This window comes from Oncorhynchus mykiss, chromosome 27 (assembly GCF_013265735.2).
Source record: "Oncorhynchus mykiss isolate Arlee chromosome 27, USDA_OmykA_1.1, whole genome shotgun sequence".
Taxonomy (NCBI): Eukaryota; Metazoa; Chordata; class Actinopteri; order Salmoniformes; family Salmonidae; genus Oncorhynchus; species Oncorhynchus mykiss.
In genome coordinates, this window is record NC_048591.1 from 16,092,187 (window position 1) to 16,110,170 (window position 17,984).

At 47.7% G+C, this 17,984-nt stretch overlaps 1 protein-coding gene across 5 annotated transcripts in view; it reads left to right on the forward strand.

The window, feature by feature from the left end:
* LOC110507626 (schwannomin-interacting protein 1) overlaps nucleotides 1-17,984 on the forward strand; it is a 355,356-nt gene that overhangs the window by 315,982 nt on the left and 21,390 nt on the right. The window contains exon 1 of one of the 5 annotated variants that reach the window (XM_021587734.2): nucleotides 9,008-9,432. The exons of the other annotated variants lie outside the window; for them this stretch is intronic. Coding sequence (XP_021443409.1) covers nucleotides 9,403-9,432 — 30 coding nt within the window. The 5' untranslated portion in view covers nucleotides 9,008-9,402. Of the gene's footprint in view, nucleotides 1-9,007; nucleotides 9,433-17,984 lie in introns of those variants that run through there. 5 annotated transcript variants of the gene reach the window in all.

Genomic DNA, 17,984 nt, shown 5'->3' on the forward strand with positions numbered 1-17,984 from the left:
GGGTTAATTCTGCGTGGTTACAGGGTTAATTCTGCATGGTTACAGGGTTAATTCTGCGTGGCTACAGGGTTAATTCTGCATGGTTACAGGGTTAATTCTGCATGGTTACAGGGTTAATTCTGCGTGGTTACAGGGTTAATTCTGCGTGGTTACAGGGTTAATTCTGCGTGGCTACAGGGTTAATTCTGCGTGGTTATAGGGTTAATTCCGCGTGGTTACAGGGTTAATTTCGCGTGGCTACAGGGTTAATTCTTCGTGGTTACATGGTTAATTCTGCGTGGTTACAGGGTTAATTCCGCGTGGTTACAGGGTTAATTCCGTGTGGTTACATGGTTAATTCCGCGTGGTTACAGGGTTAATTCCGTGTGGTTACATGGTTAATTCCGCGTGGTTACAGGGTTAATTCTGCGTGGTTACAGGGTTAATTCTGCATGGCTACAGGGTTAATTCTGCATGGCTACAGGGTTAATTCTGCATGGCTACAGGGTTAATTCTGCATGGTTACAGGGTTAATTCTGCATGGTTACAGGGTTAATTCTGCATGGTTACAGGGTTAATTCTGCGTGGTTACAGGGTTAATTCTGCGTGGTTACAGGGTTAATTCTGCATGGCTACAGGGTTAATTCTGCATGGTTACAGGTTTAATTCTGCATGGTTACAGGGTTAATTCTGCATGGTTACAGGGTTAATTCTGCGTGGTTACAGGGTTAATTCTGCGTGGTTACAGGGTTAATTCTGCATGGTTACAGGGTTAATTCTGCATGGCTACAGGGTTCATTTTGCATGGTTACAGGGTTAATTCTGCATGGTTACAAGGTTAATTCTGCGTGGTTACAGGGTTAATTCTGCGTGGTTAGAGGGTTAATTCTGCATGGCTACAGGGTTAATTCTGCATGGCTACAGGGTTAATTCTGCATGGTTACAGGGTTAATTCTGCGTGGTTACAGGGTTAATTCTGCATGGTTACAGGGTTAATTCTGCATGGCTACAGGGTTAATTCTGCATGGTTACAGGGTTAATTCTGCGTGGTTACAGGGTTAATTCTGCATGGTTACAGGGTTAATTCTGCATGGTTACAGGGTTAATTCTGCATGGCTACAGGGTTAATTCTGCATGGTTACAGGGTTAATTCTGCATGGTTACAGGGTTAATTCTGCGTGGTTACAGGGTTAATTCTGCATGGTTACAGGGTTAATTCTGCGTGGCTACAGGGTTAGTTCTGCATGGTTACAGGGTTAATTCTGCGTGGTTACAGGGTTAATTCTGCGTGGTTACAGGGTTAATTCTGCGTGGTTACAGGGTTAATTCTGCGTGGCTACAGGGTTAATTCTGCGTGGTTATAGGGTTAATTCCGCGTGGTTACAGGGTTAATTTCGCGTGGCTACAGGGTTAATTCTTCGTGGTTACATGGTTAATTCTGCGTGGTTACAGGGTTAATTCCGCGTGGTTACAGGGTTAATTCCGTGTGGTTACATGGTTAATTCCGCGTGGTTACAGGGTTAATTCCGCGTGGTTACAGGGTTAATTCCGCGTGGTTACAGGGTTAATTCCGTGTGGTTACATGGTTAATTCCGCGTGGTTACAGGGTTAATTCCGTGTGGTTACATGGTTAATTCCGCGTGGTTACAGGGTTAATTCCGCGTGGCTACAGGGTTAATTCCGCGTGGCTACAGGGTTAATTCTGCGTGGTTACAGGGTTAATTCCACGTGTCTACAGGGTTAATTCCGTGTGGCTACAGGGTTATTCCGCATGGTTACAGGGTTAATTCCGCGTGGTTACAGGGTTAATTCCGCATGGTTACAGGGTTAATTCTGCATGGCTACAGGGTTCATTTTGCATGGTTACAGGGTTAATTCTGCATGGTTACAAGGTTAATTCTGCGTGGTTACAGGGTTAATTCTGCGTGGTTAGAGGGTTAATTCTGCATGGCTACAGGGTTAATTCTGCATGGCTACAGGGTTAATTCTGCATGGTTACAGGGTTAATTCTGCGTGGTTACAGGGTTAATTCTGCATGGTTACAGGGTTAATTCTGCATGGCTACAGGGTTAATTCTGCATGGTTACAGGGTTAATTCTGCGTGGTTACAGGGTTAATTCTGCATGGTTACAGGGTTAATTCTGCATGGTTACAGGGTTAATTCTGCATGGCTACAGGGTTAATTCTGCATGGTTACAGGGTTAATTCTGCATGGTTACAGGGTTAATTCTGCGTGGTTACAGGGTTAATTCTGCATGGTTACAGGGTTAATTCTGCGTGGCTACAGGGTTAGTTCTGCATGGTTACAGGGTTAATTCTGCGTGGTTACAGGGTTAATTCTGCGTGGTTACAGGGTTAATTCTGCGTGGTTACAGGGTTAATTCTGCGTGGCTACAGGGTTAATTCTGCGTGGTTATAGGGTTAATTCCGCGTGGTTACAGGGTTAATTTCGCGTGGCTACAGGGTTAATTCTTCGTGGTTACATGGTTAATTCTGCGTGGTTACAGGGTTAATTCCGCGTGGTTACAGGGTTAATTCCGTGTGGTTACATGGTTAATTCCACGTGGTTACAGGGTTAATTCCGCGTGGTTACAGGGTTAATTCCGCGTGGTTACAGGGTTAATTCCGTGTGGTTACATGGTTAATTCCGCGTGGTTACAGGGTTAATTCCGTGTGGTTACATGGTTAATTCCGCGTGGTTACAGGGTTAATTCCGCGTGGCTACAGGGTTAATTCCGCGTGGCTACAGGGTTAATTCTGCGTGGTTACAGGGTTAATTCCACGTGTCTACAGGGTTAATTCCGTGTGGCTACAGGGTTATTCCGCATGGTTACAGGGTTAATTCCGCGTGGTTACAGGGTTAATTCCGCATGGTTACAGGGTTAATTCCGCGTGGTTATAGGGTTAATTCCACGTGGTTACAGGGTTAATTCCGCGTGGTTACAGGGTTAATTCCGCGTGGTTACAGGGTTAATTCCGAGTGGTTACAGGGTTAATTCCGCATGGTTACAGGGTTAATTCCGCGTGGTTACAGGGTTAATTCCGCATGGTTACAGGGTTAAAACAGCAACAACTCAAAGGGTGTTCTGGGGGAGGTGTGGCGGGTAGTCTGGGAGACCTTTGAACCTTTAAACTCCCACTTCCCTATTGTGGGATGGTTATTTGTAATGGCTGTCAATGGTATTACATGCCTATGATTGAAAACAATTGGGGGGGAAAAGATAAGGAAAGAAATACCCACCAATAAACAAAAAGAATACAAAAATAATACTAACTAACTAACTCTCTCTCTCTTTCTCTCTCTCTCTCTCTCTCTCTCTCTCTCTCTATCTCTCTCTCTCTCTCTCTCTCTCTCTCTTTCTCTCTCTCTCTACTCTCTCTCTACTCTCTCTTTCTCTCTCTCTTCTCTCTCTCTCTACTCTCTCTACTCTCTCTACTCTCTCTCTCTCTCTCTCTCTCTCTCTCTCTCTACTCACCACAGACAACGTTTCATATGATCAACTGCTCTACAGCATACTATACGTCTCTCTCTCTCTCTCTCTCTCTCTCTCTCTCTCTCTCTCTCTCTCTCTCTCTCTCTCTCTCTCTTTCTCTCTCTCTCTCTCTCTCTCTCTCTCTCTCTCTCTCTCTCTGTGACTGTGTCTGTTCTTTCGTCCTCTCCCTCCATGTGTGTGATAGCATGTACATGAGGGCGGTAGCCAGATCATGGGGAGAGCTTCGTCTGTCACTGCCACACTGAACACACAGAGCAGATGCACTGTAGCCGTGACACAGCCTCAACATGGCTATACAGCCTGTTGACCGGAAAGAGCCATTCTGACAGACTGGCACCCAGGCTAAACAGACTGACTATACAGCTTGACCATAACTTCACTACAGACTACTTGCTTTAACCTTTAATTACCAAGACTTACAAGACCACTCTGACCCTTACTCCCCAAAACCTGACTAAACAGGGAGCTCACAGGAACCATGGGAGATTCTCAATTGGTTTTGCTAACTAAAAATGCGCTCGTATGAAATGAGACTCTCCCTCTCCACTCACACATCATCGGGCAAATGACATTTACAGGGGTGGAATCCCCAAATACATGTGTAAAGGGATCAAAACACTCTCCTCGACCACTCAACCATTTATCAGTTTTCAGAGAAAAGAGGACGGAGGAGTTGAGGTCTTTTGCCCAAATGAGAATCTCCCAAAGCAATCCCTGTAGCCCACGACTAACAACATAACGAACCCACGACTGCTATTGAGGAAAAAATAGTTTCTACTCTATTATGAGATGGAGAATCCTCTGTTATGTGTTCAATTGTGAAACCTGCATGTAGAGTGACTCTTCCAGAGACATACACAGTGAGATCAATTCTCTGCTCTGAGAGAGAGAGAGAGAGAGAGAGAGAGAGAGAGAGAGAGAGAGAGAGAGAGAGAGAGAGAGAGAGAGAGAGAGAGAGAGAGAGAGAGAGAGAGAGAGAGAGAGAGAGAGAGAGAGAGAGAGAGAGAGAGAGAGAGAGAGAGAGAGAGAGAGAGAGAGAGAGAGAGAGAGAGAGAGAGAGAGAGAGACAGAGCAACGTATAGTATGCTGTAGAGCAGTTGATCATATGAAACGTTGTCTGCGGTGTGTGTTCCACTGTGTGGGCTGATGGCTAATGAATTAGTAATGCTGAGGAGATATACCGCTACTGAATCTCACTACACTGATAGTACATTGTCTATGATGGGGAAGATACTGTGTCTCAGACTAGAAAGAGTACTGTTTTACAGCTTGAAAGAGAGGGGGATGTACCGTAGATTAACATCACAAAGTGAGGCAGGATGTGAGGCAGGATGGAGGGAGTTATGTTATGTGTCTTAATATTGGAACAGCACAGTGATAGCCTAGTTATGATCATTACCCTACTGACTCATAAACCTAACTGGAACCATCAGGTCAGATCTGACCTGGGATCTGCTAGAGGAAACTGGCTCTGTCCTCTCATCTGGTCCACAGTTTTATGTCATAGGGCCCTCAATCAGGTCAGATCTGACCTGGGATCTGCTAGAGGAAACTGGCTCTGTCCTCTCATCTGGTCCACAGATTTATGTCATAGGGCCCTCAATCAGGTCAGATCTGACCTGGGATCAGCTAGAGGAAACTGGCTCTGTCCTCTCATCTGGTCCACAGTTGTATGTCATAGGGCCCTCAATCAGGTCAGATCTGACCTGGGATCAGCTAGAGGAAACTGGCTCTGTCCTCTCATCTGGTCCACAGTTTTATGTCATAGGGCCCTCAATCAGGTCAGATCTGACCTGGGATCAGCTAGAGGCAACTGGCTCTGTCCTCTCATCTGGTTCACAGTTTTATGTCATAGGGCCATCGATCAGGTCAGATCAGATTGGGGGTATTTCTTATTTCCGCTTGCATGTGTGTATCTGTGCTGCAGCCTCGGAAACAGGGACAGAAAACACACACACACACACAGAGTGAGTTCTCTGACATTCATATACCTCTTTATATAGCTGCTCTGTTTTGATGCTGTATGTTTCTGTGTTGGAGGAGGTGGAGGAGGGATGAGAGGCAGAGGGCTGGGCCTGCTCCCTGGAACTACTCCAACACTGACTCCACTGCATTATGCGGACACACACACACATAGATGTACACACACTCTCGAAGAGATTACTCTAAAACACTTGCAGTGCACAGTTTGATGATATTCACATATTCTAAATGACAACAAAAAAACACATTCTGTAGCAGTTTGAGTCAGAATCAACAGATTCTAGTCTCTAGATTATAACGTCTATCTAGGCTACTCCCTGTTGGTTTGGGTTGGGTTGGGCCGTAATCTGCTGCCAATAGGTATAGTAGATAATCAGATCTTTGGATATTTGTGTGTGTGTGTGTGTGTGTGTGTGTGTGTGTGTGTGTGTGTGTGTGTGTGTGTGTGTGTGTGTGTGTGTGTGTGTGTGTGTGTGTGTGTGTGTGTGTGTCACAGGAGGCTGCTGAGGGGAGGACTGCTCATAATAATGGCTGGAACGGAGTAAATGGAATGGCATCAAAGACTTGTTTGACGTATTTGATACCATTCCACCTATTCCACTCCAGCTATTACTATGAGCCGTTCTCCCCAATTAAGATCCCACCAACCTCATGTGGTGTGTGTGCGTCTGGGCACCCGCGTGCATTCATGCGTACGTGTGTGTGTATCCATGTGTGTGTTAACGGTCTCATGTGTGTGTGGATGTGCTCTTGTGTGTCCACCTTGCCCTTGATTCAGATTCACGAAACCTTGACAACCAACTGGAGGTCAGCAGGAAGTGTCTGCTACCATGGCGATGGAGGAGAGAGAGTTGGGGGCTGGGTCCTCTCATATCAAACCATAGCTCAGGGAGCGTGTGTGTGTGTGTGTGTGTGTGTGTGTGTGTGTGTGTGTGTGTGTGTGTGTTTAGGATTCATATTCCTACTGTGTTTTATTAGTGTAGCTATTCTAGAAAGGAAAGTAGTAAAATGCTGATGGTTAGTACTAGTGAAACACTGGATCCTTCCTCAATGCAGCTGTAGTATGTAGTGTTCCTCTCTATTCTGTCATATTGGACTTTCTACTGTAAGCCCAGAGGGCCACTGTTAACCCTGTTGACCCTTCCAGACCATAGTCAACGCTCCAGAGCCTGGCCACTCAGATCAGACCAGGAACAACATCCATCTTGTCGGGAAACGGCACCATTACCCAACAGAGATCAATAACAGACAGAAAGAGCGATCTCTCAATCACATACCAGCGAGGGCATACGGTGTGGGAGACATCTGTCTATCTCTGACCGGAGAGAGGATGGAGGGAGGGAGAGAGAGATCATTGGATGGAGGGAGAGAGAGATTGATGGATGGATGGAGAGAGTGTTCTGTCCTTCCGCACAGTAGCCAAGCTATCATTTCATCATGGACTACCAATACAAAATAATATACTTTGATCTAGAAGATTTGTTGAATACTAGTGGCGAAGATAATGGTGATGATAATGGCGACGATAATGGCTCTTTTGTTTGTTTTTTCATATTGTTTGTAACTTATTGTGTACATAAAGTTGCTGCTACCGTCTCTTATGACCAAAGAAAGCTTCTGGACATCAGAGCAGCGATTACTCACCTCGAACTGGATGAAGAGTTTTTCTTTAATGAGTTCGATGCGAAGGATATACTGCTTTCCGGAGACCAGGCACAAATCCCTGTCATTTGCGTGAAGAAAAGGCAGAGATACAGAGGGAGAAGGTCGGGATGCCTTGTGAGGATTCAGAGAAGAGTGAGTGAATCACCACTACCGTCGGTTCTATTGGCCAACGTGCAATCACTGGAGAATAAACTGGATGATCTACGGTCAAGAGTATCCTACCAACGGGACATTAAAAATGGTAATATCTTAGGTTTCACCGAGTCGTGACTGAGCGACGACATGGATAAAATAGAGCTGGCAGGGTTTTCCGTGCATCGGCAGGACAAACCAGCTACGTCTGGTAAGATCAGGGGCGGGGGTGTGTGTCTATTTGTCAATAACTGCTGGTGCGCGATGTCTAATATTTAAGAAGTCTCGAGGTATTGCTCGCCTGACATAGTCCCATAGGGTGGCTCACAATTGGCCCAGCGTTGTCCAGTGCCAGGACAACAACCTCTCCCTCAATGTGAGCAAGACTAAAGAGATGATCATGGACTACAGGAAAAGGAGGGTCCAAACAGGCCCCCATCGTTCGGGACTGTAGTGGAGCGGGTTGAGAGTTTTAAATTCCTTGCTGTCCACATCACCATCAAACTCTCATGGTCCAAACACACCAAGACAGTCATGAGAGGGCACCACAACACATTTTCCCCCTCTGGAGACTGAAAAGATTTGGCATGTGTCCCCAGATCCTCAAAAAGTTCAACAGCTACACCATCGAGAGCATCCTGACCGGTTGCATCACCGCCTGGTATGGCTACAGAGGGTAGTCCGTACGGCCCAATACATCACTGGGACCAAGCTTCCTGCCATCCAGGATCGATATACTAGGCGGTGTCAGAGGAAGGCCCAAAAAAATGGTCAAAGACTCCAGTCAACCAAGTCATAGACTGTTTTCTCTGCTACTGCATGGCAAGCGGTACCGGAGCACCAAGTCTAGGTTCAAAAGACTCCTTAAGACTGCTGAACAATTCATCAAATGGCCATCCGGACTATTTACATTGACTGCTGCTGCTCGCTGTTTAGTATCTATGCATAGTCACTTTACCCCTACCTACATGTACAAATGACCTCGACTAACCTGTACCCCTCCTCATTGACTCAGTACCGGTACCCCCTGTATATAGCCTCGTAATTGTTATGTCATTTTGGAGGGATAGAGAGAAGAGAGAGAAGAGTTCATCCAGGGTGGCCTTCCCTGCTGGTGGATTATAGAGAGGCCATCTGTTCCAGACAGATTATAATCCTGTACCACAGGGGGACCGGAAGAGGGACAGAGAGGAAAGGAGCTACGCCCCAAACAGACACTTATATCCTGTTATAGTCATACACACCAACGCTGAGAAAATAGTCAACTGTTCACAAGTAATGAAAACCTGTGAATATGAATATGATGTGCTGTTTACCGTTAGCCATACATTCAAACATTCTTCTGTTTTTAAAGGCACCATGCAGACTTTTGATATCCCCAAAATACTGAAATTAGGTCATAGATAACAGTATTAAGATAGTGTCATAGCACTTAGAGAAGATTTAGAGATTGAGATGGTGTTTGGTGTTTGGTATGGGAGTCACTTCTCTTCCTCCCCTCTCTCACCCACCCTCTTCCCCCTTGCTTCTTTTCTCTCCCCCTCCTCCCCCTTTCTTTTCTCTCTCTCTGTGGGACGTTTCCACCTCTGTAGGCCAGCGGAAGGCCACCTCCCCCTCTGATCCCGCAGCCCGCCCCCCTGTCTCCCCCTCCCTGTTCTACCACCCCATTGGCTGACTGTGTCTGTAATGAGTCACTCTGCCCCTCCCCGTTCCCGGCAGGGAGTGAGACGGCCACAGATTCACTCTCCCGTTCTGTTTCTCCTCCTCTTTCTCACTCCCCTCCCCTTTTTTAGTTCTCTCCCACCCTACCTTTCCCTCTCTTTTGGAAATGAAGTGATCAGATCCTACCCTTCTCTCAGACAGACAGACAGACAGAGTGAAAGAGAGAAAACGAGAGAGAGGACACGACAGAGGAGAGGAGCAGCTATATCAGTAGCAGCAGGATCAGTAGAGCGTGAGACCAGAACACAGACATACAGTCAGTCTCTTTCTCTCTCTGGTCTCTCTGTCCGGATTGGGACTGGGCTGGATCTCTCCCCCCTCTCCTCGCCAGCAAACTGCAGCAGTTTTGTGAATCCTCACCCAATCCCATACCCGTTGTCATTCCCAAGGCGCAGCCAGCCTGCACCTGTCTAGGATGCTGTGAAGGATGGTTCACCAGGAAAACTGTTCTCACCAGGTAAGACAAGACACTGACTAAGGCTAGCTGGGACGAGCGCTGAGGCTAGACAGAAAGCTGTTAGTGTAGTAGAGGATGTGTTATGTTAGCTGTTGTTGAGCAGGCAGGCAGGTCAGGGCTTTGCTGCTCTGTGGTTGAGCTTGCCCCTCCAGGGGAGAAGATACTGCAGTAGGACTGGTATGCATGTGTGTTTTCCCAAAGGTTTCCATCATGTAATACTGACTGACTGTCATTAGTGATTGTCGTATCTTGCAGGGGTTTGTTTGTCATGGATGTCAGGCACATCCCAGTGGGGTTTGGTGTTTGTATGATGGGATGGGTTTGGGAAGTGGATGACTAGGGCGGTTGCTAAGCGCACATTTGACTTCAGGGAATAATGTCCCTCCTCCCCCCTTTCCCCTGGGCTGAGCCTGATCAATAGATGTCTGGGAAGGGTGAGCTGTTTCTGTCTGTCTGTCTGTCTGTGCGTGCGATGTGAGAGTGCGTGGGCGGGTGGGTTGGAAATGGCACCTCCAGACTGCGACAGAAGTGTCCCACTTTACTTAATGAGGAATGGGAGGAATGATTAGATGAGTGCAGCGTTCAAGTAGTGCAGTACATCACTTGAGCTTTACTTTCTTCATAGCAAGAATAAAGACGGCATGGCTGTTGTAATGCAGGGAGGAGGAGGAGGAGGAGGAGGGAGAGGGAGAGGAGGAGGGAGAGGAGGGAGAGGAGAAGGAGGAGGGAGAGGAGGGGGAGGAGGAGGAGGAGGGAGAGGAGGAGGAGGAGGGAGATGAGGAGGGAGAGGAGGAGGAGGAGGAGGAGGAGGAGGAGGGAGGAGTAGGAGGAGGAGGGAGAGGAGGGGGAGGAGGAGGAGGAGGGAGAGGAGGGAGAGGAGGGGGAGGAGGGGGGAGAGGAGGAGGAGGGAGAGGAGGAGGGGGGAGGAGGAGGAGGAGGGAGAGGAGGGAGAGGAGGAGGGGGAGGAGGGAGAGGAGGAGGAGGAAAGGACATAGATGTAAAAATCTAATGGAGATGATAGAGGGGTGCAGCAATGAAGGAGATGAAACAGGAGGAGTAGAGGGGGAGGAGGAGGAGGAGGAGGAGGAGGGGGAGGAGGAGGTGGAGGAGTAGAGGGGGAGAAGGTGGGTCTTGGATAAAGGGAGAGGAAAAAGGGAGGAAGAGAAGGATTTGAAAAAGAGGAGAATGTGAGGGAGGAAGAATAGAGGAGATGGAGAAAGGAATGAGGTGGTGGTTAAAAACAAGATAGTTTTAGAAGAGAAAGATATTCAGAGAAGGAGGTGGAGAAGGAGAGGAAGGAGTAGAGAGGGAGGAGGAAGAGAGTACAGATGAAGAGCTGTGTGTGTGTGCGTGTGTGTGTGTGGACCATTCCTCTCTTCTCCTCTGATTGTCCCTGGTATTGTAAGAAACCGTACTGGCCAGTGAAGGCCTATCCACAGCTGCTCTGATCTGCTCCATTGATCATCACATGACGTTACACACTGAGCTAAGAGCTGATCCACAGTCAGTTTAGTTGCCTATGGGGGTTTTATCCTTAGAGCAGTGAACAGACGCACTGCTTCTAACATGGCATATTTATCTGTTATGCATTGTTAATCCCCAATGTGGCTCACATCACAGGGGTGTGTGTGTGTGTGCGTGTGCGTGTGTGTGTTGTATAATGGGATAAGGATTTCCTCAGTAAGTACGCCAAGTTTATTTGGAAATAAAAGCTAGATGAAGAAATGGAGGGGAACAGAGGGGGAACAGAGGGGGAACAGAGGGTGTACAGAGACAAGAGAAACCAGAGGGACTGCAGAATTAAAACAGAAAAACATGAACAAGAAACAGAGTAGGAGGAATAGGCAGAGAGCAAGATTAAAAACGAGAGATGAGAGTGGCACACGATTAGAAAACGATAAAAACAGAAATGAAGAGCGATGGAGAGCAGAAAAGGAGAGAGAGAAAGAGAGGTGCTGTAGATCAAGAGGACTAATGGTGAGACAGAAAGAAAGAGGGATGGAAAGGAGAGATACTGTCTATCCAGCAACAAGAAGCAGGTTGTACAGGTGACACGTTTATCAGAATTCAGCAACAACCACTTTAAAGCTCTAAAACCCTCGGATGCATTGTACCACATTGCGCTTGGCTTTATCATAGGTGACAGGTTTAATACTCATCACTGCATCCTTTAACAGCAGGTTGGATGGACCTCTATAAATTCCCGTAGATTTCTCCTTTTTTGTTTCCAAAGCTCTGCTGCACAAGCTTCTTATCCCAACATATCTCACTTCTCCACTAAAGTATGAATTCTTCAAAATAGGAAGCACCAAACCCACTCACAGGGTTGGTTAACTCTCGAGGTCCCTCGTGTCTCCACTGACCTTTGTAAATCAGCCTTTAGTTTCAACGCCGCCGTCTAGAGTCCGTGGTGCCAGCAGGGCCGTTTCCAACGCTGATGAGGGAGGAGTTCACTGAGGTTCACAAGTGTTTTGGTGGATAGTAATAATTGATTGGCGTTGTTGAAATGTAGTGTATCTGTAACTGCGAGTTGATGTTGTTCTGTTTTATTATCGTGTTGATTTGTGAATTGTTTGTTCTCAGGGAACCATTTAGAATGAGGCTCTGGTCTCAGTTGGGCTCCCATGATTAAATACAAGTTCAATAACAAATATATGGAGGAAGAGAGAAGGAACTGTTAGAGAGAAAGAGAAGGCAGTCTGGAACAGAACAGGGGGCCCAAGCTCTCTAGAGACCCCTCAATTAGACTGGTTACCAGGCAACCGCCAGCACCCCTCTCACTAGCCCCATCACACACACACAAGAGAGAGAGAGAGAGAGAGAGAGGAGGAGAGGGTGGAGAAGGGGAAAAGGGAGATGGCGTGAGAGGGTAGATGAGAGAAAGTAGGAAGAGGACATAGGAGAGGAAGGAAGGGGAGAGGGGACAGGGAGTGGTTGTCTCTTCTCTTGTGTCTGTCTCCGTTTGGTTGGTGGTGGTGGTGTCTAAGGTGTGGTTCTCTGAGGGGACGGGAGGTGGTGGTGGTGGTGTCTAAGGTGTGGTTCTCAGAGGGGACGGGAGGTGGTGGTGGTGGTGTCTAAGGTGTGGTTCTCAGGGGGGACGGGAGGTGGTGGTGGTGGTGTCTAAGGTGTGGTTCTCAGAGGGTCCTGGAGGTGGTGGTGGTGGTGTCTAAGGTGTGGTTCTCAGAGGGGACGGGAGGTGGTGGTGGTGGTGTCTAAGGTGTGGTTCTCAGAGGGTCCTGGAGGTGGTGGTGGTGGTGTCTAAGGTGTGGTTCTCAGAGGGGACGGGAGGTGTTGGTGGTGGTGTCTAAGTTGTGGTTCTCAGAGGGGACGGGAGGTGTTGGTGGTGGTGTCTAAGGTGTGGTTCTCAGAGGGGACGGGAGGTGGTGGTGGTGGTGTCTAAGGTGTGGTTCTCAGAGGGGACGGGAGGTGGTGGTGGTGGTGTCTAAGGTGTGGTTCTCAGAGGGGACGGGAGGTGGTGGTGGTGGTGTCTAAGGTGTGGTTCTCAGAGGGGACGGGAGGTGGTGGTGGTGGTCTCTACGGTGTGGTTCTCAGAGGGGACGGGAGGTGGTGGTGGTGGTGTCTACGGTGTGGTTCTCAGAGGGGACGGGAGGTGGTGGTGGTGGTGTCTAAGGTGTGGTTCTCAGAGGGGACGGGAGGTGGTGGTGGTGGTCTCTACGGTGTGGTTCTCAGAGGGGACGGGAGGTAGTGGTGGTGGTGTCTACGGTGTGGTTCTCAGAGGGGACGGGAGGTGGTGGTGGTCTCTACGGTGTGGTTCTCAGAGGGGACAGGAGGTGGTGGTGGTGGTGTCTAAGGTGTGGTTCTCAGAGGGGACGGGAGGAGGGGGAATCCTTTATTCTTCTCATCCTTTCATCTCCTTCTGTTTTGACTGTTGTTGGTTTGTGTTTTGGAGAGGGGGAGGAGGGCGATTGTTGTGCTCCCCTGCAATGTTTTTTATGACTGGTTTTGTTCTGGATTTATCTCACTGTACAAGGAGGAAGTTCCTTTACAATGTCGGGGGCCATTAGCCAATAGGATCACACAATGATCTGCAGGTAACCAATGCAGTTACTGTTTGACCCACGATTACATATCTGTCAGGTCAAGGCAGTAATGGGGGAATGGAGATACCGCATCTGTAGCCTCCATACCCCATGCAACTCCCTTCTTCATACACACACACACACACACGGATACTCAATAATAATAATAAGTCCCTTGGCCTGTGTGTGTGTGTGTTTGTGTGTGTGAAACACCCCAGTGAGCTGGGTGGATCAGGCTAGCTGTGAGACCATGTTTCTCCCAGCAGTAGCTCCAGGGCAGGGGTATTGGGGAGATGTATCACCCCAGCGTCAGGGTGCCGTCCTGGGCCTCACGACCGGAGCCAAGTGCCCTGGAGCTCCGGTTACCCAATCTACTGGGCCAGCTCCCTGGGTAACAGCACTGTCTCTGCGTGTGTGTGTGGGATCAGAGAGCTCGTTGATTGATTCAGATCATCTCAGTCCTGACTGCAGTGTGTGCCTGGTGTATGTGAGAGAGAGAGAGAGAGAGAGAGAGAGAGAGAGAGAGAGAGAGAGAGGAGAGAGAGAGGAGAGAGAGAGAGAGAGAGAGAGAGAGAGAGAGAGAGAGAGAGAGAGAGAGAGAGAGAGAGAGAGAGAGAGAGAGAGAGAGAGAGAGAGAGAGAGAGAGAGAGAGAGAGAGAGAGAGAGAGAGAGAGAGAGAGAGAGAGAGAGAGAGAGAGAGAGAGAGAGAGAGAGAGAGAGAGAGAGAGACATATAGTATGCTGTAGAGCAGTTGATCATATGAAACGTTGTCTGCGGTGTGTGTTCCACTGTGTGGGCTGATGGCTAATGAATTAGTAATGCTGAGGAGATATACCGCTACTGAATCTCACTACACTGATAGTACATTGTCTATGATGGGGAAGATACTGTGTCTCAGACTAGAAAGAGAACGCTGCAGTCACAAGAGACACACACACCCTTGTGTGTGTGTAGGGAGGGGGGGGTTGTTTGTTAACAGACTTCCCACTGGTCCCCTGCTCCTTTTTCCCAACCCAATTTGTTTGGAGCACAGGCCATTGCCATGGAGAAATGCACTGGGTTGCTATGACAGCAGCATTATTTTCTCCCTGTCCCAAAATAAAAACAGATCAGTCTTTCTTGTTGTGGTCAAACTTTAAATTCACTTGGAAATGTGGGGCAATAAACTCTCTCACACACACACACACTATGGCTGGAAACTCAGATCCCAGGCCTACTGGAGGTGCCAGGAGCCTTCTCTCCCACAGTCCCCTCTATTCTACTGGAACAATGAACTTCTCTTCCTCTCTCTCTTCCTCTCGAGCTCAGCTGACCTCACAATTGAAACATTGTCAACAGCAGAAATAGTAACTTTTAGAGGAAGACCTGGCCTTGTATCTCTCTGTGGGTTGTCAGCCATTCACTAGATTCATTCACTGTGTCTATGTTCTTTGATGTCTTCTTCTATTCATTCTGTTGCTCTTATCTATGCTGTCCTGGAGGAGAGAGAGAGAATGCTTTGACCTTGAGCTGAGACTGACGTAATGGGAGAATAATCTGTGTGTGATCTGTGTGTTTATCCTTTCTAGTCACGATCGTCCCTGTGTTACCTTTGTCTTCCTCCCCCTGTCCCTCCCTCCCCCTCCCCCGCATCCTCCCTCCCCTTCTACCTCCCTCCCCCTGTCCCTCCCTCCCCCTCTACCTCCTCCCCCTCTTTGAGTCAGCGATGAGGTGCTATCACCACTAGTATGAGGTCAGCCTCACTAATGGATCACAGAACCTGGGCGTTCTCAGTTCATGATGTGGAGGGTTCAGAAGGGTTCAGTGTTTACCAATATACAGCCCTCAGCACTACTGGGAGTGTGTTTGTCTGCATGTGACTGTGTGTGTGTGTTGTATTGTCCAGGTCCCAGTGTAGGCGGATATAGGAGATGGCCAGATAAGTAATTCTGCTTTACCCATAATCCCCTGGGATCAGCACTGAATCAGACTCACTCCATATCCTGTTATCCAGCCTTGTGTTCCTGTGGGTTTCTGTTTGCGTGCGTGTGTGTGTGTGTGTGAACGTATCTGTGTGCTTGTGTGCACAAAATTATTTTGCTTCCGTGTGTGTGTTTGATTCTTGTTTGTGTGTGTGTGTGTGTGTGTGTGTGTGTGTGTGTGTGTGTGTGTGTGTGTTATAATGCATGCTATCATGCTGATACATTATTCCACTGGTGTACATCACACAGTTCTTCAAAGGGAATTCAAACTGTTTCATGTTGCGGCATAGAATCTCTTATTGTCCCCTATTGTGTGTGTGTGCGTGCATGCGTGCCTGAATGTGTGTGTGTGTGTGTGTGCAGCAGAAGAGACGTTGTGACTCATCACCATCAGTATCACTTTATATTCATCCTCCCTCGCTCCCTTCTCATCACCATCAGTATCACTTTATATTCATCCTCCCTCGCTCCCTTCTCATCACCATCAGTATCACTTTATATTCATCCTCCCTCGCTCCCTTCTCATCACCATCAGTATCACTTTATATTCATCCTCCCTCGCTCCCTTCTCATCACCATCAGTATCACTTTATATTCATCCTCCCTCGCTCCCTTCTCATCACCATCAGTATCACTTTATATTCATCCTCCCTCGCTCCCTTCTCATCACCGTCAGTATCACTTTATATTCATCCTCCCTCGCTCCCTTCTCATCACCGTCAGTATCACTTTATATTCATCCTCCCTCGCTCCCTTCTCATCACCGTCAGTATCACTTTATATTCATCCTCCCTCGCTCCCTTCTCATCACCGTCAGTATCACTTTATATTCATCCTCCCTCGCTCCCTTCTCATCACCGTCAGTATCACTTTATATTCATCCTCCCTCGCTCCCTTCTCATCACCGTCAGTATCACTTTATATTCATCCTCCCTCGCTCCCTTCTCATCACCGTCAGTATCACTTTATATTCATCCTCCCTCGCTCCCTTCTCATCACCGTCAGTATCACTTTATATTCATCCTCCCTCGCTCCCTTCTCATCACCGTCAGTATCACTTTATATTCATCCTCCCTCGCTCCCTTCTCATCACCGTCAGTATCACTTTATATTCATCCTCCCTCGCTCCCTTCTCATCACCATCAGTATCACTTTATATTCATCCTCCCTCGCTCCCTTCTCATCACCATCAGTATCACTTTATATTCATACTCCCTCGCTCCCTTCTCATCACCATCAGTATCACTTTATATTCATCCTCCCTCGCTCCCTTCTCATCACCATCAGTATCACTTTATATTCATCCTCCCTCGCTCCCTTCTCATCACCATCAGTATCACTTTATATTCATCCTCCCTCGCTCCCTTCTCATCACCATCAGTATCACTTTATATTCATCCTCCCTCGCTCCCTTCTCATCACCGTCAGTATCACTTTATATTCATCCTCCCTCGCTCCCTTCTCATCACCGTCAGTATCACTTTATATTCATCCTCCCTCGCTCCCTTCTCATCACCGTCAGTATCACTTTATATTCATCCTCCCTCGCTCCCTTCTCATCACTGTCAGTATCACTTTATATTCATCCTCCCTCGCTCCCTTCTCATCACCGTCAGTATCACTTTATATTCATCCTCCCTCGCTCCCTTCTCATCACCATCAGTATCACTTTATATTCATCCTCGCTCGCTCCCTTCTCATCACCGTCAGTATCACTTTATATTCATCCTCCCTCGCTCCCTTCTCATCACCATCAGTATCACTTTATATTCATCCTCCCTCGCTCCCTTCTCATCACCATCAGTATCACTTTATATTCATCCTCCCTCCTCATCACCATCAGTATCACTTTATATTAATCCTCCCTCGGCCCCTTCTCATCACCATCAGTATCACTTTATATTCATCCTCCCTCGCTCCCTTCTCATCACCATCAGTATCACTTTATATTCATCCTCCCTCGCTCCCTTCTCATCACCATCAGTATCACTTTATATTCATCCTCCCTCGCTCCCTTCTCATCACCGTCAGTATCACTTTATATTCATCCTCCCTCGCTCCCTTCTCATCACCGTCAGTATCACTTTATATTCATCCTCCCTCGCTCCCTTCTCATCACCGTCAGTATCACTTTATATTCATCCTCCCTCGCTCCCTTCTCATCACCATCAGTATCACTTTATATTCATCCTCCCTCGCTCCCTTCTCATCACCATCAGTATCACTTTATATTCATCCTCCCTCGCTCCCTTCTCATCACCATCAGTATCACTTTATATTCATCCTCCCTCGCTCCCTTCTCATCACCATCAGTATCACTTTATATGCATCCTCCCTCGCTCCCTTCTCATCACCGTCAGTATCACTTTATATTCATCCTCCCTCGCTCCCTTCTCATCACCGTCAGTATCACTTTATATTCATCCTCCCTCGCTCCCTTCTCATCACCGTCAGTATCACTTTATATTCATCCTCCCTTGCTCCCTTCTCATCACCATCAGTATCACTTTATATTCATCCTCCCTCGCTCCCTTCTCATCACCATCAGTAT